Source organism: Amphiura filiformis, chromosome 11 (assembly GCF_039555335.1).
Source record: "Amphiura filiformis chromosome 11, Afil_fr2py, whole genome shotgun sequence".
NCBI lineage: Eukaryota > Metazoa > Echinodermata > Ophiuroidea > Amphilepidida > Amphiuridae > Amphiura > Amphiura filiformis.
The window spans coordinates 64054284-64082258 of NC_092638.1; the positions used below are offsets into that span (position 1 = coordinate 64054284).

At 37.7% G+C, this 27975-nt stretch overlaps 1 protein-coding gene across 1 annotated transcript; it reads left to right on the forward strand.

Annotated features, from left to right (window-relative positions):
• Nucleotides 1-27941, forward strand: LOC140163851 (transmembrane protease serine 2-like). The gene is made up of 14 exons (XM_072187166.1): nucleotides 1-7; nucleotides 809-868; nucleotides 1793-1951; nucleotides 3080-3196; nucleotides 5715-5882; nucleotides 6149-6262; nucleotides 10163-10294; nucleotides 12252-12377; nucleotides 14486-14605; nucleotides 14952-15245; nucleotides 16755-16974; nucleotides 17686-17963; nucleotides 25173-25336; nucleotides 25978-27941. Exons 1-14 carry the CDS (start codon nucleotides 1-3, stop codon nucleotides 26146-26148), a joined length of 2130 nt encoding a protein of 709 aa, XP_072043267.1. The 3' UTR covers nucleotides 26149-27941.
• Nucleotides 27942-27975: the final 34 nt, after the last annotated feature.

The following is a 27975-nucleotide window of genomic DNA, read 5'->3' on the forward strand; positions in this document are numbered from 1 at the left end:
ATGAAAAGTACAGCGAAGTAAAAACTGAAATAAAAACTGCTTTAAATAAAGCTTCATTGAATAAACTGTGTTGTCTCTTCATTGCGCTTGTTGGAGTCTTTTTACGCCTTGTATAGGCTAGTTGTTGGAGTCTTTTTGCGCCTTGTATAGGCTAGTTTTTTTAAAACGGGACCTTTGTCTATTCAATTGCTTGTAACTTTACCTCTTGAGGTCACATTGGATTCAATGTGGTGTCATAATGTGCAGGATTAGATAGTACATCTATTAAAAATAAAACAAATTTATTCCAATATGGTTCGGTTTTGAAATTATGATTATTTTTCCAAGTGTAAGGATACTTTCTTGGCGCAGTATATTAAGGGGGTACTACACCCATGTGGTAAATTTGTAACTATTTTTGCATTTTTCTCAAAAAACAATTGCACACTGGTAACAAAAGTTATGTATATTATTGCGGGCAAGGAATCCAATTACTACACTGAAATTTCAGTGACTCAAGACAAGCGGTTCAGTATATACAATAGGAAACGAGGTACATTCTTGCGGTACCTTATTTGTGATCATGAATAACAAACCGCTTGTCTTGGGTCACTGAAATTCCAGTGTAATAATTGGATTCCTTGCCCCTATAATATACATAACTTTTGTCACCAATGCGCTATAATTTTTGACAAAAATGCAAAAATAGGCACACAATTGAGTAAGGGTGTAGTACCCCTTAAAGCATTAAATGAAATTTTATAAATAAGTGGTAATGATCTGTTCATTTAATGAATTACTGATTTCCGTCAACATTTCCTCTTCACAGATTTATGGGTGCCAAAGTTTCATTCTTTCAGTGGTTTTGGCAACAACATTAACAATCCAGGTAGGTCTAACAGGCCAATATCGACAGTGGTTTGTAAATGTGACCCTGTCAATTTTGTTTGATTTCGTGTTTAGAAAATAATATCCAGAAGCGGGGTTATGGTTTGTTGAACTTTGCTCCTTCAACAAAATGGTGCCTTTTTCGTTTCTACATGCGTCTCTTTTTCCACATTGCTGGTAATAGATATCAAACATTTATATTTGGCGGTCATTTCAAATCAGCCCCAAGTCAACGAGGTTCAGGAATGTCCTCTCATTGTTAATTGTTGGTTATACATACCTAGACAAAATACTTTTTTTTTGCTTTGTAACCCACCACTTGAACAGGATTTAGCCAAAGCAAACAAAGACCAGAGCTATTAAGAATTCTATAGACATCTAAGGTAGAAGCTTATGATCCTTTTCAACAATAGGATTATTGATTGGTTTAAAAGGTATTTGACTATCAAAATGAGATACATGTCGCACCAACTTGAGGTACCTATGAATACGACCTTCATGCACATTTTACACTGTAACTCAGAATACAATTTAGAACATTTACGGCTCATTCGTGGTGTACGGTCACAAATGTTATAATGGGGGCACCGCGATGCATTCCCCGGTTGCTCCAAGCCAGAACAGAAAAAAAATTACACCTCATAAATAGTCATAAATAAACCATGCCTAAAATAATATTAATAGCGCTATAGGCTCACTTGACTTGACATAACTGGAATTTGAGGCACAAATTAAAAGTGCCCTCCTGTAAAATGCACAAAGCAAATAAGGGCACGGACCCTATTTTTTGTTAGGAGTGGCAGTGCATAGACCCTGTTCTTTATAGGGTCTATGGGCAGTGGCAGGTGCTCGTTATCAGCAAAGGACCCCGGGGACGCCACTAGGCGAATCTTTATTACGGTATTGTATCGTCATTCTTTTTCAGCAATAAAACCACCACCCACCGCAGCTCCAGTGAAGTGTTCACCATTTCAGTTTCGATGTCGCAATGGACAGTGTATTTCCTTATCACGGAAATGTAATAGAGTTGATGATTGTCAAGACGGTGTTGGTTTTCAACTTAGCTTAGATGAAATTAGTTGTGGTAAGTTCTTATAAAGTCGTTATTGAGTTTTGTCATCCCTTTCGTCATTTTGGTACAATGCGCACCCTGTGTTTTCAATACAATTCTGGTCTACCCTAGGGTTAGGGTTGGGGTTAGGGTTAGGGTTGGGTTGGGGTTGGGGTTGTGGTTAGGATTAGGGTTAGGGTTATACTTGTGCGCAGGGTTTACAAGAATTATTCTGTCATTTTATATATGTCGATGGAAAGTTTTCCTTGAAAATTTTTAGACACCAAAATCTTACAGTAAATAATTTGGTTGAAGGTAACAAGTATACAATAGCTATGCGAAGCCTCCTTAAAAACCATTGTGAATAACCCTAAAATGTCAATTTGTATTTCTCAGATGTCCGGGAGGGAGGGATAGAATGTATCCCCGAGATTAGAGCCATAACCATGCTAATTCATATACAATTAGGCTGAGACAAAACGTTTGTGCCAAGTCGAGAGAACGCTCGTAGCCTTTAAAATTTGCTGTGTTTTCGCACACCGGTTAGTTTTTTTCCTTCTTCTACCACGAACCTTTTTGCCTATATTACGGTGTACCATGAGGGACATGAAAAGTTTGAAGTTGAAATGTTTGAAGTTTGCAAAAACTGATTGAAGTTTGTAAAAACTGACTGAAGTTTGCAAAAACTGATTGAGGTTTGCAAAAACTGAAGTTTGCAAAAACTGATTGAAGTTTGCAAAAACTGATTGAAGTTTGCAAAAACTGATTGAAGTTTGCAAAACTGATTGAAGTTTGCAAAACTGATTGAAGTTTGCAAAACTGATTGAAGTTTGCAAAACTGATTGAAGTTTGCAAAAACTGATTGAAGTTTGCAAAAACTGATTGAAGTTTGCTAAAACTGCTTGAAGTTTGCAAAAACTGCTTGAAGTTTGCAAAAACTGCTTGAAGTTTGCAAAAACTGCTTGTAGTTTGCAAAAACTGCTTGAAGTTTGCAAAAACTGCTTGAAGTTTGCAAAAACTGCTTGAAGTTTGCAAAAACTGATTGAAGTTTGCAAAAACCTGATTGAAGTTTGCAAAAACCTGATTGAAGTTTTCATGTCCCTCATGGTACATCGTACTATATTGTACGTAATATTTGCGTGAACTGATATCCTATTACAGTTTGTTCAGAAACAGAGTTTAGATGCCCCGGCAATGGGCGATGCATTCCTGCATCCTGGTTGTGCGATGATGTTATACACTGCCTCCCAGATGGAGAGGACGAACACAATTGTAACGGTAGGTTTTAGAACAAATACTCTCATAACTACTCCGGGGACATACAGCAAACAAAGGTTGCATTTTGGTCCATTTGGTATAGCATTTACCATATTGGGTATAATAGAGAGATTGCGGAGAGGCGTTCACTGCAAACGCCATACGGGTTACGGATTTCTGCATTTTGCGGTAGAACGTCATAGTCCCGTTCACAGCCAAACTAGCCTCCTACACAGCCAGTTTGTGTCGGTCCTAACGCTCGTCGTTCCTAAGTTCGTGATAGCCGCATAGAGTCTGAACCAAGACTACGTGTAAACGCAATTGCAATCATGATGGCGCTATGCTGAGACAAATAATATAAAGGTAATAGGAAGCACCCATTGATTCACCATGGGTTCATCGAACCAGAGAAGATTATCTTCTTTCATCGAACTACTTCCCTCGGTATTGATATGCAAATACGACTGGCTGTATCTATAATGCTCTAAGCCTATGTTCACACGTGTATGCTATTTGTCTAAATAATCTAAACAGAGTTTGGTGTTGGATGCCTAGGAAGTCTTGGTGTATATTATTCGAATAACAAGAAACAAACTCCATTATCATATAAATAATACCCTGTTTACTTTCTAAAGCAAAATGAAAATAGATAATCTAATATGCCTAGTTCGATTACTACCCAGCAAACACAAATATATTGCAGAAAACGTTAAATGTCGGGTTAAAGGTTATGTGAGGGTCAAGGGCATTAAAAGTTTTAATAACATTCAAAAAACCCTTTGTTCTAAACTTGCTGATAAACGTTCTAACACAATAGACACTTAAATATGTTTGCCAAATGATATTTTACTATAGCATTTCGAATTTTGGCTTAAAATGTTGTTGTATTATTATTTCAGTATAACACGAGTTTTCATGATTTTTATATAAACATACATCGATATGTTATCAAAACGTTTTAACTAAAACCAAAAACACATGCATTATCATGTTTTAAAAACATTTTGGAGTTTGCTGAATAGTATCCATAAGCAAAACACTTTGACAGCTGTTTAATCCCAAACAGACAATTATACCGCATTTATGCCGTAACACGACACAATCTTGCCTAAAACGCCTCTTCGCAAGCTGATTTTTGTACGGCATTTTCCACACACAAATGAATAGGCAATCTGCCCGTTCGAATTCGCGTCGAAAAAAATCGAAATTTGTTCACTTCTTCTTGTCTATACGAGATCAAATTTTAACCCCAAAATGGATTTTATTACATGTCGGACTCTACTTGTTCTATTAGGATACTTTGATTCGTTTCATAACATGATAAACATAACATTTTTCTGCATTTTATAATGCGTTTTTTTTTTTTTTTGGAACGTCATTTTTTGCTACCAACCGCAACGTAATCGCCTTACGGTAATTCCACGATTGACCAATTCACAATAGATTTCACCCTCTAGAGGGCATAATAACCGATTTTCGACTAATGTAGCTTGCCGTTCGCGTTCCCGTGTCACGTTTCACGTAAATTTCGCAATCTCTCTAATATTATGAATGGGTCGTTTTCAAATTTGGGCTCACTGTAGCTAGACCCTCCCTCGGGTCCATGGAGAACGACTGGTAATGTAGATTATACAACATTAAATAAACCCGATACATGGACCCTTCCAATGTGAGGCAAGTTGCCTTCCAGCTCCCAGCATTTTGTGGGAGTTCAATTTTACCGATCCTGGGTCAGACGAGTTTTCTATATATCACGTCCGTGGTCTCACTGTCTTGCCGTTTGTGCGGGCGTTTGTGTAAGCGGCTACTTAGCCTGACCAATCAATGTAGATCTCAGCAAGCAAGGCGATATTTGAAATAGGTTTTCATTGATAGTCTATTGATCATAACCAACGCGCGCGCAAAATGACAATAGAACTGGGTCATGCATGTTATGTGCCTACCATATTTGAATTGACAATGAGGCGGGGCTATCATAATTGACGCCACAGTCACGTTACATAGCTTGATAATTATATGGAAGGGAGTTTACTATCAAAGCGGAACAGTCTGGGTTTAGGAGAGCTATTATAAAAAAATAAACAAGTTGGTCCGTAGATTAATTGAGTTTTCGTCGACACACAGGACTCTAGGAGCACTATAACTTTGTTGTCATTTATAATTAGGGCTTAGTGATGTGTTGTTTTAATCTTTGGAGTGAAGAAGAAGGTGGGTTTAGCTCTAATTATTTACCCACAGATGGAACCCAGACTGTGGGACAGTCTAACTGTAGCCAACATTTACAAAATTTGCCAAAAATAACTGGAAATTTGGTAAAAACTACATGTATATGCCAAACTTACCGGAAATTATTTGATGAGGTAAAACCGATATGACGTAGACATAATGTGATAAGATATGATATGATTATGACATGATATGATATGATATGATTTGACATGGCATGACATAAGATATGACATGACATGTGATATGATATATAATATGATATGAAAAGATACCACTCATTTTCTTGTTCACACCACTACTCTTGCACCAGCGCCTACCACGACTCTTGCACCAGCGCCTACCACGACTCTTGCACCAGTTTCCAACTGCCCAGATCAATTTGAATGTAGCAATGGGGAGTGTATAAAATTAGCATGGCAATGTGATGCCTTCGATGATTGTAAAGACGGATATCTCGGCTCAGATGAAAAAGATTGTGGTAAGTTATTTTCGTCACCGTCCAGTAAAATTAACCCCTAGGCACTACCTGCCGATCTAACATTGCCTCTGATTGGTCAATTACATGATATCTTCACTTTAATCACCAATCAGAATGGAGCTTTGGAAATAATTCATCCCAAATTTGTGTGTGGGGTAATGAAAACTTCTTTTTGACCAATCGGTAGTTCTCATGGGGTTTTAAGTTCCGAGAACCTTTTCCCCGTGTCACATACACCACTGCTTGAACACATTATCTTGTTGCAGGTTGTCCAAAACCTGGATATTTTACATGTAAAGATGGACTTTGTATTCCCGACTACTGGGTGTGCGATGAGCTTGAAGACTGCAAGACAGGAGAGGATGAAAACAATTGTGACGGTAGGTATACATCTAAGGAACGGAAGGTAGGAAACGAAAAAAAAAGAAATAATATTAAAAAAAAACACAAAGATGAGACAGCAATGAAACCCCAGCGGACTCTCTAGCCTATCGATCCAAAAGACGCGCGTAAAAAGGAAAACACCGGCAATGTTTGGTACCAGACTTGCTGAACATCAAGCGGAAGTGAATAAAAATTCCTTTAAAAAAGGAATGTGGCGCCCAATGTGAACTTCGACGTGATATGGTGAATTCCATGGTGTGTAGATTTGGTATTATAATGATTTTTCTAGGGAAGAGTAGAAGATGATCAAATGCAAGAGAAATGTGTTTGATTGGGGAAGGTGTTCTGACAATCCAAATATAAAGTTAGTCCACCTCAAATGACCTGTAACAATTTGTGATTGACATTACTTAATTCACCTCGGATGACTTTGATCTGACATTCAACATTTTCGCGCTTACACCAATCATATCCATAACAATTTAACTCTTACAACTTCCTGTCAACTCTCTAATTTAAAACTCTAAATTTCTGTCTGTTTGCCTTTTCTGTCTACAGTTTGTTACAATTATTATGATAAGCAAACATTGCTGGGTAGATAACAGGATTTAGTTATTTACTTAATCCAATCATGGAGGTAGTAGCTAGATTATATGGTAATTAGCAAACAAAAGCCATCAGTTTAAGATCTTATCACTATGGACCACAAGAGTCTCATCCCAATGGCATAGTCCAATAACCTCAATTACATAATCATAGTGCAATATTTGACCTCAAGTTGCAGAGTATGAGTTTGTGTACAAAGCCTGAATGTACAAATGTATTAGGGTTTAAGAACTGTTCCCATGATAGATGAGCATGTTGTGGATCCTAGTGTATGGTCAAATGTCACCGTCTATCGGGTTCTAAGGCACACGGTAAACTAGTTGAACGCATACAAAGGTCAGGATTTATTTGGTGTTTTTATAAATCCTAATTTTGTATTTTAAACAAAGTATATACGCTCACCATTTTATCCCGTGCATATCAGAAAACAATAATAAAATAAAATCCAAGCAAATTGTGGTTTTATTTCTGAGCTGGTCATAATTTTAGCAAAACAATTGCGAAGTCAATCTAGCAAGAGTGAAATTAGAAGCTTTTCACAAAGTAATGCCCATATTGTGGCGCGCCTCCGTAGAGGGCGCCACAAAAAGGCTAATGAGAAAACGTTCACTCGCTCAGAGCGCAAGACATCAGAAATGATGTAAACCCCTGTGGGCCTATATTAGGCCCACAGGGGTTTACGTTATATACCGCCCCTCTTGGTGACATCATTCGTGCATATGATGTTTCTTTTCATGCTTACGCGGATGACATCCAACTTTTGCTGAATTCAATCCTAAGATCGTAGGGGACTGTGAATGTGTTCTTGACAAATTAACATCTTGTGTTGCTAGAATAAATGAATGGATGGTGGACAATATGCTCCAACTTAATCAAGACAAAACAGAATTTATTGTTTTTGCAAATAACCGTGTATTGCCTACGCTTCAGAATTTTCAACTCAAACTTGGTAACCTGTGTATTCATCCAAAATCATCTGTGAAAAATCATGGTGTTATGCTTAATTCTTCTCTAGACATGTCTGTTCACATAAATTCAATATGTAGTTCTGTTAATTTTCATATACGCAATCTGTGGCGTATTCGCCGTTTTATATCACAGGAAGCTTGTCACAATGCTGTCAGAGGGTTGGTACTGTCTCGTCTCGATTACGCCAATTCGCTTTTACTAGGTACACGTGCGAAAGATCTTATGCGTTTGCAGCGCCTCCAAAATAAAGCTGCGCGCCTGGTTTTTAGTTGTGGACGGGACCAGCCCTCTGCCAGCTTACTTGACGATCTTCACTGGCTTCCAGTTAAACAAAGGGTTCATTTCAAACTACTTCTGTACATTTTCAAATGCATCAATGCTCAAGCTCCAGGTTACTTGACTGATCTAATTCATCTCTTGAATAGCAGTGTTGCGCTTGGTCTCAGATCTCGGCTTCGTTCCTCATCTGATCTCACCCGCCTTTGGGTTCCTCGCTCTTTTAGAAAGGCTGGGGATGCTTCATTTGCCATAGGTGCTCCCAAAATATGGAATGAGCTCCCTAGTGAGATCAGAGAGGTGGAGTCGGTGTCTGGGTTCAAGCGCATGCTCAAAACCCCGGGCTCAAAACTCATCTTTATCCTGATTAGTATTGCTGCTTGTTTTTGTATTTTTGATTCATGAATTGTTGAATTTGCTTTGTTTATTTGCTTGATTTGATATTGTATATGTTTTCTTGTAAGGCGCTCTGTGCTTTGTGGAGCGCCATATAAATGTTTTATAATAATAATAATAATAATAAAAATGAAACAGACAAAATCAGCCATATCAGATCGCAAGAGCTCACCATGTTATAGATTGGGAAGAATCTAAGATCCTTGTACGGGGCACGACAGACGATCTAGAGAAGTTCGGGAAGCAATGGAGATATTAGGAGACGGGGCATCAACACCCTAAACAGAGAGGAGGGCACACACCTCTTAAGTCACATACTGCAGTTACTGTCCGTTTTCCTATACACAATACACAGTGCTCTTTCCCATTGACGCGTGACCTCTACAAATAGCCTTACGTTATAAGTATGGGGATATGACTAGTTAACGTCGCTGTGTGAAAAATAACCGCCAATATTAAAAGTACTCTTCTAAAGTTCTAGAAAATATAGTTTTTTAACATGTCCTAAATTTTTAGCTAATTCAGATGTTTGGAAATATTCGTACTTTGGTGTTTTAGTTAATGTTATAGGTAATAGTACATTGCCTAGTTCACGTCGCTGTGTGAAAAATATCCGGCCAATATTAAAAGTACTCTTCTAAAATTCTAGACAATATAGTTTTGTAACATGTCCTACATTTTTAGCTAATTTAGGTGTTTGGAGAGGGTCGTACTTTTGTGTTTTAGGAAGGATATGTAAACGACAGATAACACCAAAAATATGAAGAAATTATTTCCAAACCGTGTTAAGTCAACAATCATTATGTTGCTCATTTTCAAGAATGCTAGTTTACAAAAAGCACGCCATTGTCTCATTTCGTGAACAAAAGTACACATACCATTGTTTCCTTTCGTTTCCTTTATAATCGGTTACCCAACTGAAGCTATAATACAAACTTTATTGCGATATCGCACATGAAAACAGTCACATGTGCACAGCCAGAGAAGATCCGATTTAATCAGTTGAGCTGTTTCAATGAGTGTTATCTTGGTTTAATAGCTTTTAATGGGGTTAAGTCCTGCAAAGGTCGAGATGAATTCTACTGTAGACATGACTGCATCATGATGTCTACGATCCACTTTTGAAGACTAAGGAACAACGGAAACCACTCAAACTTGTTTTCCGGGAAAGTGAATCAGATGACCATATCAGTCATACCTGATGAAGTCCTCCGATGTGAAGGACGAAATATTGTAGTGAGTAAATGTTCACCTGGTTTTGTTAAGCATGTTAAGCAAAAATCCAAAATGTTCACTTGCACGGGCCCATAATAGAGGCACTTTGCGCGAGCAATTTTTCATCATATGTGACCCCTCGGCACAACTGAGCCCGGATGTCGCCAGTGCCACTATTGAGATATGCTCCATCGAACTTAACAATAAACAATAGGAAACAAAGGATTTATTGACTGTTTTATTGCTTTTTCACTACTTAAATGTCAAGTACTATAGACATGATATACATCATTTTAAAGCTTATTCCAAGCAGAATATTTTGGTTGAATATCTCAAAAATGATGATTGGCGACTTCAGTGCTCAGTTGTGCCGAGGGGTCACATATATTCACAACAACACCATGACATTATATTTTTCTGTTCATTCTTTTCAGCTGAGCCTTGTACCTCCAATGAGTTCACTTGTAAAAACGGGGATTGCATCAAGGGCGATTTGAAATGCAACGGCGTAAAGGACTGTATTGATGGCGCCGATGAAGAAAACTGTCCAATTCCTGAACATATTGGTTTGTACACTAATTTCATGCTATTATTTTTTAATAGAATAGCTTAGAATCCATACTGATTTATTTTTGATCCCTTAACTTTTTATTTTGAAGAACTAAGTTTTGAAGAATCAAATATATTTACTATTCAATTTAATTAGGTATATTATCACTATTAATACGAGAAATAAATTGCCATCATCCCTTTAGAGGAAATATAACATGGAAAAAACAAAAAGAATCAAAGTGCGGTTCAGTTGATATAAAAGATGAACTTACAAGTTGCAGGTTGTGAGTGCATGCAGGTTGCGACCTATATATTGATTTGAAATCATCCCGAAATCATTTTGAAGCAACCACTGTAAAATGTCAATATCGTACTTAAGAAAATACTGAAGTTTTAAAATTATACATCAAATCCTTAAAAAGATATCAACTTTGACCGATGTTTTTTAAAACTACTTTTCGCCAGCCCATACGCGGGGCTGGTATCTATTTCTGAGATTAACTTTATTGGTATTGGTAAGAAATATTTTATTTTACTTTTTGAGGTGGAATGTTTTAAAATTATTGTTATTCGATTTGTAAGGAAAAGTAAGTATGTTTTGCCGTTTCAACGAATGAAAACGAGTGAGTATTACCAAAGTTATGTTTGAACTAATTATGACTTTAAAAGTTCTAGGTATAGGCCTAAATGTAACAATAATAGTTAATATACAGCATCATATGGTCAGCAGAAGAAAATTACATCACCTATGAGTGTCATATCAGTGTCCTTGACCGGGGGTCCTTACTCCTTGACCACTGAACAGCGTGATATCATGTTGATAACAGATCTATAGAATCAAAATCTTCATCATATCACAGATTCTCAACAATCTGTGATCATATGGACCATATTGATGTGAAAGTAGTTATCTATCATATCCTGTGTCGTTTTATGGATAAAAATGACTCAAAATGTTATTGATGAAATGGTTGCTATCATAAACATCAGTTTTGTCTTTTCAACGGGAAAAATCCGATGCAAAATAAAGTTTTTAGGGCCTAGCTATATGGGCATAATTTATGCATGTAGGCCTATAGTATTGAACAATGTACCCCATTTGACATACACTTATAGATAAATAAATTGTCTTACTTTATTAATTTAATAACTTCTTTATTATAAATAAAATGACACATAACTTATGTGAAGCCACTTTCTATCTTTTTTATTTGATTCATAAAATTACATTCAACAAAATGATTGAAGAGAAAACACACAAGGCACTAGGCAGACTGTTATAGAATGGAGTAGGTAAGATGCCATGTCCATAGCTTCGCAGGAGTTTCCGACTAGCAATCAACATGATCAGCACATTCAGAAAAACACAGTTTAAGAGTGAAGATTGTAGTGAGTAATCAGTCCTTTATAAATGTGCTGGCCACTATCTATTATAATATAGTAGGCCTAGGCTTAAACTATACATGTTGCGAACTTTTTGTGACGTGGTATATCGAAAGCAGTGAAATCGGACATTCCTAAGCGAAGATATTGAGTTTGTAAGTTCTGGTATTACAAAATTGGAAATTGAGATATCGTGGGTAAAAAGCTGAAAAGACAAAAAAACAACATAAAAACCAGACCAGAACAATTTGGAGTAATGAATTAAAGAGTTGACATGGAATTAGGAATTTTAAGTTTTCTGCTGTTTCAGTGTACATGTTCTCATTGTTGATGGTTTGGTGGACTGTCATGTAACATGGATGTAAGCGTGATTCTAAAAATGCCTTTCACATTGACCAAAACTAATTACAAGACCTCTTCTCCATTGAGGCTGGCTTTCCCTTTTAAAGGGAATTTTTATTACAAACGTAATCGGACTTTTTGACCCCCACCCTCCCTAACGACAGGACTTTCGTTTATAGCATTTCAGCCAACTTTTGGGTTGTTCCCTAAGGAAACTCTATTGAGTCGTTTATTTTTAAATCACAGATTGTCTTCCAGAAGAATTTCGGTGTAACAATGGGCATTGTATCGAACAAAGTGCAAAGTGCAATGGGGTACGAGATTGCAGTGATTTCAGCGACGAGGCTGACATGTGTGGGGACCTCGAAACCTGTAAGTACGAGGGCTCAACAAAAAGTTCTGACTCAAGTTTTGACTCAAGTAAGTCACTATGAACCACAATGGCCTCATCCTAATGGCATAGTTCAATAACCTCAATTAAACAATCATAGAGCAAAAAAAAAGTTGCAGAGTGAGTTTTAATATCCAAATTGTAAAAGGTCATCCAATGAATGTACAAATGTATTGGGGTTAAAGAACTGTGCCCCTGATAGATGAGCATGTTGTGGATCCTAGTGAGTTAACGTTTAAGTTGGGACTTGTGTCAGGCATTAAAAATTAATCAATATATAAGACCGTATAGACTACGGTATGCCATAGTCAATTTTTGATAATAAAGAATATGTTATAAATCATGATGAACGTATTCAGTTGAACTTGAAATTATACAGATGTTTATCACAAGTATAGTAGTATTCAATAAATGGTCATGAAAAAAGGTTTGTATAAGGCCAAAAAAACAAGTTTGTTTCCTGCAGCGCGCTCATTTCGTTTTTGACGGCTTTTTTGCGCATTTAGTTTTTTTACCACTTATGAAAAAAAAACCCGGAAAAAATCACAAAAAATAATATAAAACACCAAAGTAAACATCACATATTCTTTTAATACTTTTTTAATCTGCAAGTTGAATATTCTTGAATATGAAGAAATATGATTTTTTTTTTTTTGTGTCGGAGAGACGGTCTATTGCCATTTGGTCTAATACCATTTCGTCTAATTTCCGTTTAGTCTATATTCAATTGGTCTATTACCAGAAAGGCTAATTGCCACTTAGTCTAATAATCATATAGTCTAATGTCCATTTAGTCTAATATTGTTTGGTCTAATAACCGGTATGTCTACTAACCATATAGTCTAATAACCATTTGGTCTAATATTTCTTTAATAACCATTTGGTCTAATCCCCATTTGGTCTAATAACCGTTAGGTCTAATACTCGTATGGTCTAATAACCAGTTAGTCTAATACCATTTCATCTATTTATTAATATACTAAATGCTTGTAAGACTAAATGGTTTGTAGACCAAATGAGAATTAGACCAAATGGCTATTAGACCTATTGGTTATAGACCAAATGGGTATTAGACCAAATGGTTGTTAGACTAAATGGTTTTAGACTTATTGGTTATTAGACTAAATGGTTATCGGACCAAATGGTTATCGGACCAAATGGTTACAGGACCAAATGATTATTGGACGTAGTGGATATAGACTTAATGGGTTTAGACGAAATGGATATAGACAAAATGGATATTAGACCAAATGGTATTAGACCAAATGGCAAATCCCCGGAGAGACCCACTGTAAATTTCCATTCCAATTTGCAGCAAAAAACGTTTTTTTTTTGTTGTTTTTTTCATTTGAAGACATGGATTATAAGAAAAAAATAAAAATAAAAAACGGCATTTCGCATTTGACTTTTTTGACCTGCTACAGGAAACAGGGTGCAACTTGCTAGACTTGAGTCCAGTCCTCGTCTACGGAGTTTAGGGTTAGGGTTTAGGGTTGGGGTGGGGCAGTCTTGTAATAAGACTAGTAGAGTTGCACCCTATTCGGCAATCGCTCCCAAATTATAATGAGGGCTCACTTACTGAACATTTCTGATTTTAGGGTCTACCAGTTTATTGATTGCGAAACCCCGTGTACTTTGGATTTTGAGTAGGACCTTGCCCCGGAACTTTGTCCCTAACACACACTGCCAATAATTGCCAGCTATTTGCTATACTGCAAGCACGTACGTCCATGTACCAAGTGAGCGAATTCCACAGATAGTTGCCTTCGCTGTAATTAGCATGGTTAGTGCTAATAGCAAGTGCTCGGAGGACTTATATCATCATGAGATCTGGGTGACCAATTACAAGCCAGATCCATTTAAAGATGCTTTTTAATTTAGCAGGCCAAACAATCGACACATTCTACCTGGCGTGGATGACGTGTGTTGCTTACCTGGCGTGGACGATGTGTATTGGGACACAGGTTTATCCGCCGTTTATTTTGTAAATATAAACCGGATTTGGGTGGGACCAGAGTGGGGAAGCCCGTAGAGTCGGAATGTTTGTTAATGAATTATCCTTAAAATACTTTACTTACTGCATTTCCAGTCTGTCCCTCTAGTGATATATCCTGCAATTTCGAAGGGAACAAGGTATGCATTCCATTGTCCTGGTGGTGTGATGACTACGCAGACTGTGACGGAGGTATCGATGAATCACCATGTGCAGGTTTGTTTGTTTGACTGCATGCCTCTCTACTCTATATCTTTCAGTGTGGCGGCCAGACCAAATGATGATAACTTTTAAAATGACATGTCGAGGTCATTCACCATACTCGGAGGATGTGAACATGTTACAAACACTATTGTGGTAGTCAGTCTCGCTTGGGTACACGGATTCTAGAATGAATACATTCTTGTCAAAAATGATCATTATTTTGAGTAGTTTAATCTTCTCAGAGGGGGATATAACAGAAACTTGTCAAAACATTGTCAAATTGGGTAATCTTGTCAAATGATGAGTTAATATTATTCTTTGTTGTATCACCTTAAAATGTACATCTTTTAAAATGTAGAATGCGACCCTCCAAATATCAAATGCAAGGATGGACGAAAGTGCATACACGAGAAACTCGGTTGTGATACGAACGCAGACTGCGCGGACGGTAGTGACGAACCGACTTTCACCGAGTGGTCTTCATGGATCTCCGAACAAACAGGATTTCAACAATGCCCGACGGCCTGTGATGCAGGATCACGATTAAGAAGTCGCGAATGCGAAACAAATTGTGACTTGCCATGTGCTGCAAAGAGTCAACAGTTGAAACAAAAGCGAATTTGCCCTAGGATTGGATGTTATAAGGAAGCAAGTAAGTATGCATCTACAGTATAATGAAAGACAGAGATAAAAAGAATTTATCGCGTCTGACGTCATCTGTCAATCAAACTCGAGCACGGCTTGTTTACAAGTATCGTGATGATGACTTGCTGAACGCGGAGGTATAACCGGGCGCCTTATTGTTAATTTTGCACCTTCAAACATGCAAACCACTTCAAAACAATGCCTAGAAAAGCTGCTTTTTGCCTTGTAAAGGTACGTAATATTTCGCTATTTGCTGCTATTCCTTTTCTCCGATCAGCACAAGATAGCCCGGTCTTCCTTTTACGCGCTATTAACCTGTGTAAACCAATCAAGGATCGTAATTGAGAGTGACATCAGACGCGATAAATTCTTTTTATCTCTGTCTTTAATTATAGTACTGTTTTTTCTTTTCTTGTTCTTTTTTATTTTGTATACTAAACGATTTTTAAATGTCCATACACTGTCAATGCAATTTGAGTCGCAAACAGGCTCGCAATTGAGGGGTGAAATCAAAGCTCAACCGGCGGTTGACCGGTTTCCATTGTTTAGAACAATAGAAACCGGAACCGGCGGTCAACCGCCTGTCGAGTTTCGATTTCATCCCTAAGATAGCTTTAGATTAACCTATCATAGCTACATATGTGTTATTCTGTCTTCGTCCCATTCTATGATAAAATCCATACACCTATGCAAGATATAGCCCTAATCTCCAACACAGGGGATGTAGATTTCACACGGAACCACCTATTCAGATCAGGTAACCCAATTTGAAATTCACACTACTGTGTGGCACGGTTGTTGTGACCATTTATTAATTTTTTTAGCAAAACATTATTATAATGTTCAATTCTAGACCTGAATAATACCAACAGCTATCACACTAATAAACTGTATACACATATATTTTGTAGCAAGTTTTAATATAAATTTTCGTTTCTATATCAAATTATTCATCTTTTTCTGCTTTTTTTTTTGTTTTGGTAATTTTAATTCTATAAATTGCACATTCATGTCCAAATTGAGGGCGCTATTTACATATATTTTAAATTCAAATTAGCCAAATAATATGAGTTATCTACATTTTACAAATGTCTACCCCTTGTAAAAATGCAAACAAGATTTTAGATAAATAGCGCCATCATTGTTCAACTTTTCTTTAAAATGAATTTTACATGCCATCAAACAACCGTGGTGGAAGATTAAGATCATGTCTTTCATATATGGTGTGTATGGATTTCAACTGGAATAGCTCATTTACCGAAACAGTACTTGTCTTCAGCTCAGGGGATAATTAGACAAGAATACCCTAAAATTAATTCAGATGTTCACACTATGGAACACTTAAGCATAGATATTATAATGAATCAACGAAATGGCTAAGGCCAAAGCAATCTGATAAAGAGACATTCGATTCTGACATTAAAGATAAAGGTAAAAATTATATACATATCTTTATTATCAAAGTCGTTCTAATAATCCCTTTATTTTAATGTTTTTTATCTATTTTGTTGCAAAGCGAAAGGATACGGTTCCCGTCCGGCAGTTTCTTTGCAATCTGCTACCCGCATAGTCGGGGGTGATACGGCTGACATGGGTGTGTGGCCGTGGCAGATTCAACTCTTCCGTGACAAAGATGGTGCTGGAAGTGAGCAAACATTGGCATTTACTTGCGGAGGTTCTTTGATATCGCCTTTCGCAGTTGTGACGGCAGCCCATTGTTTTACAAATAAACCGACGTAAGTGAATCTTTAGCAGACAGTCTGGACAACTAGTATATATCAAGTTTTCGACTCGTAAATCATTTCCGTGTAGTTGGGGTGCGTGGGGTGTGTATACAAAATATACCCAACCTCTTTTCATCAGATTATACATTCTCAGAAATAAAGGTTCTAAAAGGCCTTTAAAAACCATTTTTGTCCTCTATTTATATATATCTGTGGTTTGAAAGACCAGAGTATAATTTTTATGAGATCATAAAGAAATTCCATCAAAATATTAGGCCTATGAGGTCAAATTAATGTCAACTTTTCTTCAGTACATACCAGTGATCGACCGACCTATATAAATACTAAGGCACCAGAGCCAAGTTTGTTCGATCTTTGGATCGACCGTCAATGCTGCTTCGACGCTTATTATTAATGAACTATATTGGGCAATATCATTACATGTAATGATTCATATATAATCATAATAAACATCAGTCAAGTAATCAATTGCATCAATAAAAAGAATCGACCAAGATTCGATAGTCGATCGAAAGATCGAACTAATTTGGTTCTATTGCCTGGGCTAATACTTTGTATATTCACCAAGATACATCCCATTCGTAAATAATGATTGTCCTTGGCCTTCATCCTCGGATTATTTACGAATGGCGTAATTTTTCTTGTATCCTTATCGTATAACTACTAACTATAAAACATATAATGGCTCTCCTTCTGTTACAGAGACCCCGAATACTGGGCTGTCCATGTGGGGAAATTCAAACGGAGTTCTTGGCTCCAGAGCGAAGCGGATGGAGTAATGGTCAACATCCAAAGAGTCATTCTTCATGAAGAATATGATGACGAATCCAGTGACAATGACATCGCCCTCTTGATATTAGCAGATAAAGTGGAGTTCACCAACACAGTTAATGCTGTCAAGCTGAATCCCCTCAATGGCAACAGAAAGACGTTTGATAGCGCATCAGATTGCTTTGTAACTGGTTGGGGAACCGTAGAAGGTAAGCTTTTTGTTGTTGTTGTTGTTTGTTCTTTAATTTCATAAAGGATGTAATTTATACTGCGATCAGCACAGGCATACACCCACGAGACTTGCAGCTAAGAAGCGCACACCCTGTACGTACCATAATACAATATCGCAGCTAGGATCAGCTCCTCTAGTTCTCATACGTGTAACCGAGAAAACCAGGAATGAGTTCTTTGCATCATGCAGTTATTGTTAACTACATGTATGCACACAACACAGGAGCACTCACAATAGGCAATTGAACCCTACTGATAGCGCTGTGTTGTAGCTATTAGGGACAAACTAGTTAGTATCATATATCAAAAAGTATAAAAGCTATGATTTTAGTACTTTCTCTATGTTTCAGTTACTTATTCTTTTGCAAATATCTGAATCTTCAATCCGGTACAAGCTTTAATAACGGGGGAACATACATTTTTATTAAAAAGAAATCCTACCATCTATCCAAACTCGCCGTGTTATTCCAATGTACATTTTACTTCACCGGGCAGCCATTTTTTGATCATATTTTGAAGATTGGTGTCATAAAACCGTCATAGGTACAAATTTAGTACTTTCTATCAATCAATTATGGCTTATTCTCTACATGTCAATCTTTAAATAATTGGCATAGTCCTTATAATAACGGTCGTCTACCTTGATGAGTAAATGGCAGCAAACAGCTGCAAACCAGTGAAAAATATCCCAAAACATGTTCAGTGAAGCTCCGCTGGTACAAGTCAATAGAGTAATTATCGATTGGATTAGTCGTCCGCAGCGGACAATTCGGTCGCTCATTGGATCAATATTATCAGGTGGTAATACATTTGCATTGGACAATAGATTACTATATAATGGTTTAGTACTGCATATATCGGTTTAATCTTCAATAAGCGGATTTATAGCCGGAAAGGCCACGGTGAATTCGCCGTGGACGTAAGTGCACTATGGCCTATAGTAATTTCAAGACTGCGGTGGGGTGCGAACTTGCCGCATTGCCAAATACTAATGCACCGGAGTCCAACGCCTCACCGATTTGAGTTCACTTGTGACTACTTTTACTTTGTTGCTTTTGATGTTTTGTTGTTTTAGTGTGTTTTGGATTATTGTTCTATTGTGTTATTTTATTGTTCTCAGGTGGTGCTACTGTTTCATCAGCATGCTTGGCTTTTTTCTCACAATATTTCAGACAATGGGAATAAAAATGTTATTGGCTTAGTTGAAAGTCACACTGAATCCAGGCTACGGAGGGGAGTGTGAACATAGTTACTACACTACGCAAAAAAAGTTTCTTTATGGTTAGGAAATTTACCCACTATTAAAATCTAGCGAATAATGTTGTACGTTTGCTCAATAATCGCATGCAAGTGATTGTCCTGCACATTTTGACACCTCAAACACTAATCTACGACACTCCTGAGAAAAGATATGAATGTTTAAGTAACACGAGGTCGAAAAATGAAAATTGCAAAGAGGCCTATTCAAGTTTTCAGCATAAAAGAACACAAAAACAACAAACATGCAGATAACATTTTTGTTTAATTGCTGAGTACATTTCAGGCATCATACTGCCGCTTCCAACTTCACTTGAGATTAATCTCTTTCTTTACCCGTCTTTCAATACTTTGTGTGTCCACCGTTGGCTTCCCCCTTACAGCAGCCACGCGGCGTCTCATACTCCTAATGAGGCGTCGAATGTTACCCTGTTCCACTCGTTGATAACGATGCGACGCAATCCCACCAGCGTTATCTGCCTTTATCTTCTTTTTGACTCGTTTCTTGTGCTGATCCCAAAGGTTCTCCAAGGGATTAAGATCAGGGCTTCTGGAGGGCCACTCGTTGTTATGTTATGTTCTAGTGTCTCAATTCCTTCTGCTTCCAGACCATGACCTGTTTTGAATCCCTTTTCCAAATCCATCTCTCAAAACGTAAATGTCTTAGTACCCACTCACCTTTGTCTTTGATCATTCATCTGCATAATAATAGGGTTGGGCAAATCACCATAATATTTTTCAAACGGGTTGTTTCTATGGCCAAATTTGATGTAGAATCCAAAAATGACAATTATTTTTACATTCAACGATGTCTGACGTCGCTAAATTACAAAAATTCAAAATGGCCGCCAAAATGGCGCGTTTTGCCTACTCCACACACACTTTTTAGGTAGATACCACTTTCAATATGTCTATATATGGGTTTTGGGGGTCAAGAAACCCAAATCAGACCTTTTTAACATGATTAAGCCTACCTAGAATGAGTTAGGTGTGTATTTTGGTAATTTTCTTCTTTTTTGCAAGTAATTTTTACCTTATTTTGCTCAAATTTTGCTCATTTCCTTAATTTTAAAAACCATAAATCAGACACCTACAATATAAATAATCATACTATGTGGGCCTTCCTTTAACATGGAAAGCTAAGAGGACACAGCTACCCTTGTTTACTTGTTTGTCTATGCACAGATTGCTTTCAACAAAGAATCTATGTCGTTTGTCAAGTTTGACTTCGGCTTAAAGGCATTTCGTATTGACTGTTTGAGTTCATTGCTAGTAAATATAATCATTTTAAACTTGCCATCAACCTTTTCTGATTTTCTCCACGCATTTGTCTGATATCAGTAGGCACTGTAGCTCTGAGGAAACATATTTCATTTATTCGTTCCGTCTCTGTCAGATTTTCTAACAGATTGACCGAGTCAGCTGTCATGCATGGTTCCCTGGTGATTCTTGCATAGGTCTAAAAGTTTCATTGTTCTGATTGATTTCTTCTTTTTCAATTCTTCCTCCTTGATAAGAGTTAGTCTTTTGGACATCTTATCTGTGTATATGTAGTTGGCTTCTATTGTTTTCACAGCCATCTCAGATGGCCGTGCCTATTTCCACTGTTTGTTCTTCTCCATGTTACTAACCTTTGTAAATGAAGGATCTTCAAGCAGGCGATTTGTTGAGATGTTTTTTGCGTGAGTGAGTTTGCACTAACGTTGATCCACCACTACATGTAATACGAAGGTCCAACGTTATAGCAATTTCTGACTCACAACCCAAATTGATCAGAGGAGCATATTTCAATTTCAATTTATCGATAGTGCACGGACCTTCATCGCCAATTTGAAAGAAGGACATTTCAGAAAGCTGCCTATTAAGTGTGTCTATCACTTTATCAAATAGGCCTACAGCTGTGAAAAGCTTATTCTGACCATCATCAGCACTAAATGCATCATCTCTTAGTTCAGGCAGCTTCTGCTCAAAAAAGAACGTATCCCTGCTCAGTTCTGATTATTTTTTCCGTTTCACTGCTTCTGCCATCAATGGGACAATAAAAAAGTCACCGAGATGGGAGTAAATCCTGGCACAGCACAAAAACCAATCATTTTGAATGTATGTAGAAACCGCTAGAACCAGCTTGTTTAAATTGATGTCAACCACAGAATTAAAGAAATCTATTATAGACTGCTGACTTCACAAGAATTCTTTGACAATCTAAGCAATCCTGCCCAATCTGTTGGTCGAGAAGCATTTAATTCAGTATGTTAAGAAAGTAGCTTTTGATGTATGGATGCTTGATCATCATGATACTTGCGAGGTAAACACTTTCTCTCCAGCAGTTACATTCAGCAATAATTTCTGTTCTACTTTTTGCTCAGCATTTTTGAACACCTTGTCCGTTGCATGGTCAGCTCCTATGATGACATGAACAGGATGACAGACTTCAAAACTTTATCTTCAATGATACCTAGATTCTCTAGGAGTGAAACACAATCACCAGCATGGTCAGTCATCCAGAAGGTGATAGAACTTTTAATGTCCTCTGCATCGCAATCTGCCAATACCATGAATACTGCCAGGCATTTCAACTTCAACTTGTAAGCTGCCACACCATCAGCTCCTGCATGACTTACATTCTCCTTGTTTAAAGCAATCTATGCATAGACAAACAAGTAAACAAGGGTAGATGTCCATTTCGCTTTCCATGTTTAAGGTAGGCCAACATAAAGGTAAAGGAGACGATCCTGTATAAACAGTGATCGGAGTGCCCATCTCTCTTACATTGGCGATTGGGCCAGACTCCTCCATGTAATGTTGCTATAGGGGGATCGCTACACCTCCTCCACAGCGAGTCTGTTACCTTCCCAGCATTTACGAATGCCGGCACCCTTAAATACACCTGGGTGGAGAGGAGTAATCAAGATAAAGTGCCTTACTCAAGGGTACGATAGCGTCGCCGGGGCTCGAACCCGCGACCTTCCGATTATGAGTTGGAGCCCGTTCCGCTCAGCCACTGTGCTCGCCTACATAGTATGATTATTTATATTGTAGGTGTTTGATAATGGTTTAAAATTAAGGAAATTAGCAAAATTTGAGCAAAATAAAGTCAAAATTACTTTAAAAAAACAAGAAAATTACCAAAATACACACTTAACTCATTCTAGGTAGAGTTAATCATGTTAAAAAGGTCAGATTTGGGTTTCTTGACCCTCAAAACTATTTACATAAAAAGTGCGTGACGAGTAGGCAAAATACGTTATTTTGGCGGCCATTTTGAATTTTTGAAGTTTAGTGACGTCAGACATCGTCTGAGGTAATTTTTTTTAGCAGATTTGGATTCTGCGTTAAATTTGGCCATAGAAACCACTTGTTTTATATCACTTTTCAGAAAAATGTCAACATTCGCCCAACCCTAATAATAAGCAAAGGATTATCCAACATGCATCAAGGAAAACGCTTTAAATTAAAATTTAAAAGGCAGGAATAATGAAACCGTCTTGGATCAGTGAATCAGCTCTAAAATCGCTGAATAGGCCTCTTTGCAATTTTCATTTTCGACCTCGTGTTACTTAAACATTCATATCTTTTCTCAGGAGTGTCGTAGAGTAGTGATTGTGGTGTCAAAATGCGCAGGACAATCACACACATGCGATTATTGAGCAAACGTACAAAATTGGTTGCTAGATTTTAATAGTGGGTAAATTTGCTAACCATAAAGAAACTTTTTTTGCGTAGTTTATTAGAGAGATTGCGATTTCCAAACGTAGCATCGAACGTTTTATTTATTTATTTATTTATTTGTAGGAGCACGTGTGGCCGAGTGGATAAGGCGCCCGACTCATAATATATAGGTTGTGAGTTCGAGCCCCGCCCGTGCCAACGTGTTGTGTCCTTGGGCAAGGTACTTTATCCTCATTGCCTACAGGGGGATGGGGTTTGGTTGGATTGGATGTTTGTATAGTTCTTTGTTTCAATGTTGCAATATTGGCGCTGATTAAGCTGCTGCCTGCAAATTGCATTGTGTCTGTTTAGTTGTGTTTAATGTACAATTCTAGCAATTTGACCTGCGGGTCACCATTAGAGTTTGAAATAAAACCTTCCTTCCTTCCTTCCTTCCTATTTATTAAGGCATAAAACAATCCAGAAAGCAGGTCACAGACCTGATACGCCTGGGTAACAATTAAAAATATGTATAAAAACAACAGACAAAGCAACAACAAAATGCATACAATAGTATAACCCCGAGTATAACATTCAAAGGCAAAAGAAATCACAGATTATTAAGACACTGAACAACTTGAGGAATGGTAGATTGTACGGCTCGTATGTACCTGGTTCGCTTACAGCGAGGAGGATCAATCTGCTGGGCATACCTAGGATTCCTACCGTGCCGATCACCTTTGGATTTAGGCAGCATTTGAGAATGTTCAGCACACGCTTGCAAACCTTGGCCAAATCGCACCAACAGCTGATCTCTCCTCTAACATAAGAAAACCAAACCTGATTTCTCCAAAGCAGCCCGATAAGATGTGTAGCTCTGGCCTAGGATGATACGACACGCCCGCTTCTGGACGAGCTCCATCTGCTCAGACTGTGCCTTGGAGATACTAGTATGCTATAAAGGGTTGGCATATTCCATGATAGGCCGTATGTACATTTGATAAACAGAAGATAAATCATCCCACGAAGCATTGAAGCGTCTCAAAACATAAAGAGTAGTCCAACTAAAATCACTTTCTAAGGTGATACCAAGAAATTTCATATTCTGAGTGACACCTAAAACAGATCCATTGAGAGTCAAAGGATTGAAGGAATGCTCTCTTTTCAAAAAACGGATGTGCATAATATATGATATTTGGAAGGTTTTGGTAGCATGTCATTTTTGTTGCACCACTCACCTAAACCATCATGATCTTTTTGCAGTTGTGAACAACCACCTGTCTTATAGCATTTACAACTTCACCAAACGTCAGGTCATCAACATATTTCCATCTCAGGGGGGCTTCGGATGCAGCAGCATTGACCATGGCGGACAAAATAATCGGACCAAATTTAGTGCCCTGAGGCACTCCCCCCGAAATATATAGATTGACATGCTGATGACACGCCTTTGATTCTAACAGATTGGGTGCGACTAAAAAGCTACTAATGACAGGAATAATACTTGGGCGAATACCAATATCAACTTCTGAACAGCAATATTGTGATTAATCCTGTCAAAGGCTTTAGTAAAGTCAACAGTACATAAGGTTGCATAATGGCCAGCCTCATCAATACTTTTAAGGACAGTGTCTACAACATCCACTAGATAGTGAGTAGTTGAGCTGTCATTTACATTACCGTACTGCTGTTTATCAATGTGAGGGTAAAAGTCGACCATAGTCCACTCAGCCAGAAAGCTTTCAAAGATCTTACCGTTGAGGTGGGTAAGGCTGATAGGCCTTAGTTTGATCAAGGCTTTTTTTGCATCAGGTGTTTTAGGTATCGGAGTTATTGATGAGGTTTTCCATACTGCTGGGAACACACCTTGGTTTAAACAACAATTAAATATGTGAGTTAATGGCTCAGTTCAAAACGTACGTGGAATCTATTCAAAATCCCGTCACAGGAGAGTGGTTTTGAATAGATTCCACATACGTTTTGACACTGTAATCTCTCTAATGCCCAAAGGTGACGGGAACTGGTTTTAATACTCGATCATGAACCTCAATGGAGCAACTAAACAGGCTAAGGGTGGAAGGGTTAAGATGTATGAACCCAGATAATCCTCTTTCCCGCGATGCCCCTCCCAAATTAGTTGACATTTCAACATGGAGAAAGCAACCGTTACATGATATGTCAGGGAACATGAATGTATGATTAAAAACTAAAATCCTTTATACTGAATAAGACTGCTACAAATTTTAGTCAACTTCTCGTTCATTTCACGCTTGTCATTACAGAAGATGGCTATTTAGCTGACGAACTTCAAGAGGCTCACGTCCCGCTTTGGCCTCCCAAGTTTTGTCATGATGCATTTCGAGATGATTTTAGGCCTGGCGGTTCTTGGATTACGGATAACATGCTATGTGCGGGTCATGACCAATTTGCTATAGATGCATGTCAGGTAATTGTGATATTTTGGATAATACATAACGCAATATGCGAGCCTTTGTATTTTTGCCATAATCGACATGATAGCTATAATTCACCGTTTCGGTAATACCCATAAGCCTTTGCGGGTAGACTTCTGATTTCGTCACGCCGATTCGCACATCGTTACTGCCATTACTGCGCATTGCACGGCTTTCAAATGCGCAGTAACGATTTTTGCTGAATGATGTGCACATCGGCGTGACTTTAAATGATGACATCTCTTGTATACCCGCAAATGCTTATGGCATTCACCGAAGAGGTAAACTTGTGATAGTAATTTAAATTGTTATTAGAGCTTACATTTATTTTACGCATCATTAAGAGGTTGCTAATCAATGCTAATACAGCACACACTTTATCCTCGTGTATTTGTAGTGCAAATATCTCTCACCAATATCCTTCTGTTGAGAAGGATATCGATGCAGCAAGTTTCCGGACAATTTCTGACCGGACAGAATTTATACGCCAAAGTACCGTATACACATCTGCTCGCACTATAAACACGTTTATTAATTATTATTGACCCAACTTTCTGTTTAGGCATCAAGTTTAGTTTACCATATCATTATCAGTCCGATGAATATTTGCGTCGTGTTATCATTTTTATTTCAGGGTGATTCAGGCGGACCATTAGTTTGTATCGCCGAGGACGAGCCTGGTGGAGAAGCACGTTGGTACTTAGTTGGAATAACAAGCTGGGGATTTGGTTGTGCTAACAAAGGACATCCCGGAATTTACGCTCGGGCAGATAATTATTTGGACTGGATTGATCAACATTTGTAAAGACAAAGACCTCCTTCCGGAAAAAGATAGATATTTGAGTTACAGTTTATTCAATATGAGTTACGCAGTTTCTTTAAATAAAAACAGCATTAGTTGAGTTAACAATTAGGCTACAGACTCTTTAAGGGTAACTAATGTTTTTTGCGTACATACAGTGTACAGGGCCAGGAGGATTCACTCTATCATATTATTCATAATTAGAAATTATTTAAAGAATTCGAAGACAGTTTAGAGTAACTGTAATGAATGAATTTTAAACTATGAAAAAAATAAAAAAATAAACCTTGTATATCAATTTAGCCTAAGCAGTAAGCACATCAAAAACGGTTCAAAATGCGTACCATGGTCTTTTCTTTCAAATATGTGCCCCTAAAAACCACGCCGAGTGATTGCTTTCTCCTTTTTTTGTATTGTGCTACAAACCGATCACGAAAATAATATCGCCATTTATCAGAACCAAATGCAGTACCAATTAAATTTTAGAAGTCCGTTTTGGGGGAACAGTTTGGCGAATCTTGCATGACAAAAAAAAAACTGGTTTATTATCGATATCATGATCGTGGCACGTTATTTTTGGACTACCTAGACATCATTTCTCAATTTCCTGTCACTAGCTATCCCACTTTAATCTTACAACTATTGCAAGAATGAGTTCTTTTTTCTATCGATACGTGCTCAATTCCAGAGCGACAAGTTTGTTTATTTTAATAGCCTAATTGCGGACGCGGTTGTAGTCAAGTTATCGCAAATTAATGATATAATCGCTTTGAAATAAAGTCATTGTGTACGTTCTTCCGTCGCATAATCGGTTAGAGCGCTAGAATATGAATTATTTTTTATTCAAACCTGATGAGTCCCTGTGTGGTTGAATTTCTTTCCTTTCATTTTCTTTGTTTTTCCCTCCTTCTTTTCTTTTTTTCTTTTCTTTTCTTTTCTTTTCTTTTCTTTTCTTTTCTTTTCTTTTCTTTCTTTCTCTCTCTCTTATTTGCTTGATTAGCTGACTGCAGTGATTGACTTTTTTCATTATATGGTAAGTCAGAAATGTTTAGAGTAGGCCTACTAAGTCTTGAACATGAAAGTTTTCAAAATTGGATTTACACATTTATGTTAATGTTCTTTTTGTTGTTGCAGTAATATTTGCATGTTATTGCGTAATCAGGGCAATAGCAGCATTGATTTATTTCACTAATCAACACATTTTCCAGACACCCCTCCCCCCTCCCCCCATCGATTTGAAAATTAGAAAATCCCATAGGAAAATTGCCGAAAAGCGGCTTGTGCCCCCGCCCATCAGAACAGCCCCAAATTATTTTTTTACGCTACAAGTTCATTTTGTTCTGCATCGCTGTGTCTGTCAATAACAACGCCCCTCTGGAATCAAGCACATGATAGATCCATTATAAAACAAAGTAATTCTATTTTACTAACGTTAATAGCAGCAACGGCGGTAATAAGTCAATCAATCAATCTTTATTTCATTCAAAATACAACAATACAATAACAGCAAAACAACACATTTGAATGAGGAGATGCTCAGAAGGCCAAAAAGGCCTGAACAAGCACCCCCTTATAAGTCGTCATATATGGCCAAAAATATTTCCAGCATGGCCCCTGTCAACATTTGAAGGCGAGGGGCACTTTCTGGAAAGCTGGACTGATGTAACCATGGTAACTGATTTCACATCTGGGTCATACCCACAGAGGTCGGTATACACAAGAGCCGAACTACTGTACATGTTCACGTAACCGCCTCAACTCATTTGCATAAGTTTGGAGGTGGGCTGATCGTATTCTGATTCGTCGAACACCTAATTTGCATAGGTTTGA

Coding starts and splice junctions, on each gene's coding strand:
- LOC140163851 (XM_072187166.1), top strand. Junction 3,197..5,714: donor GGACGAACACAATTGTAACG/GTAGGTTTTAGA, acceptor CTCTTGCACCAG/CGCCTACCACGACTCTTGCA. Junction 10,295..12,251: donor TCCAATTCCTGAACATATTG/GTTTGTACACTA, acceptor TTTAAATCACAG/ATTGTCTTCCAGAAGAATTT.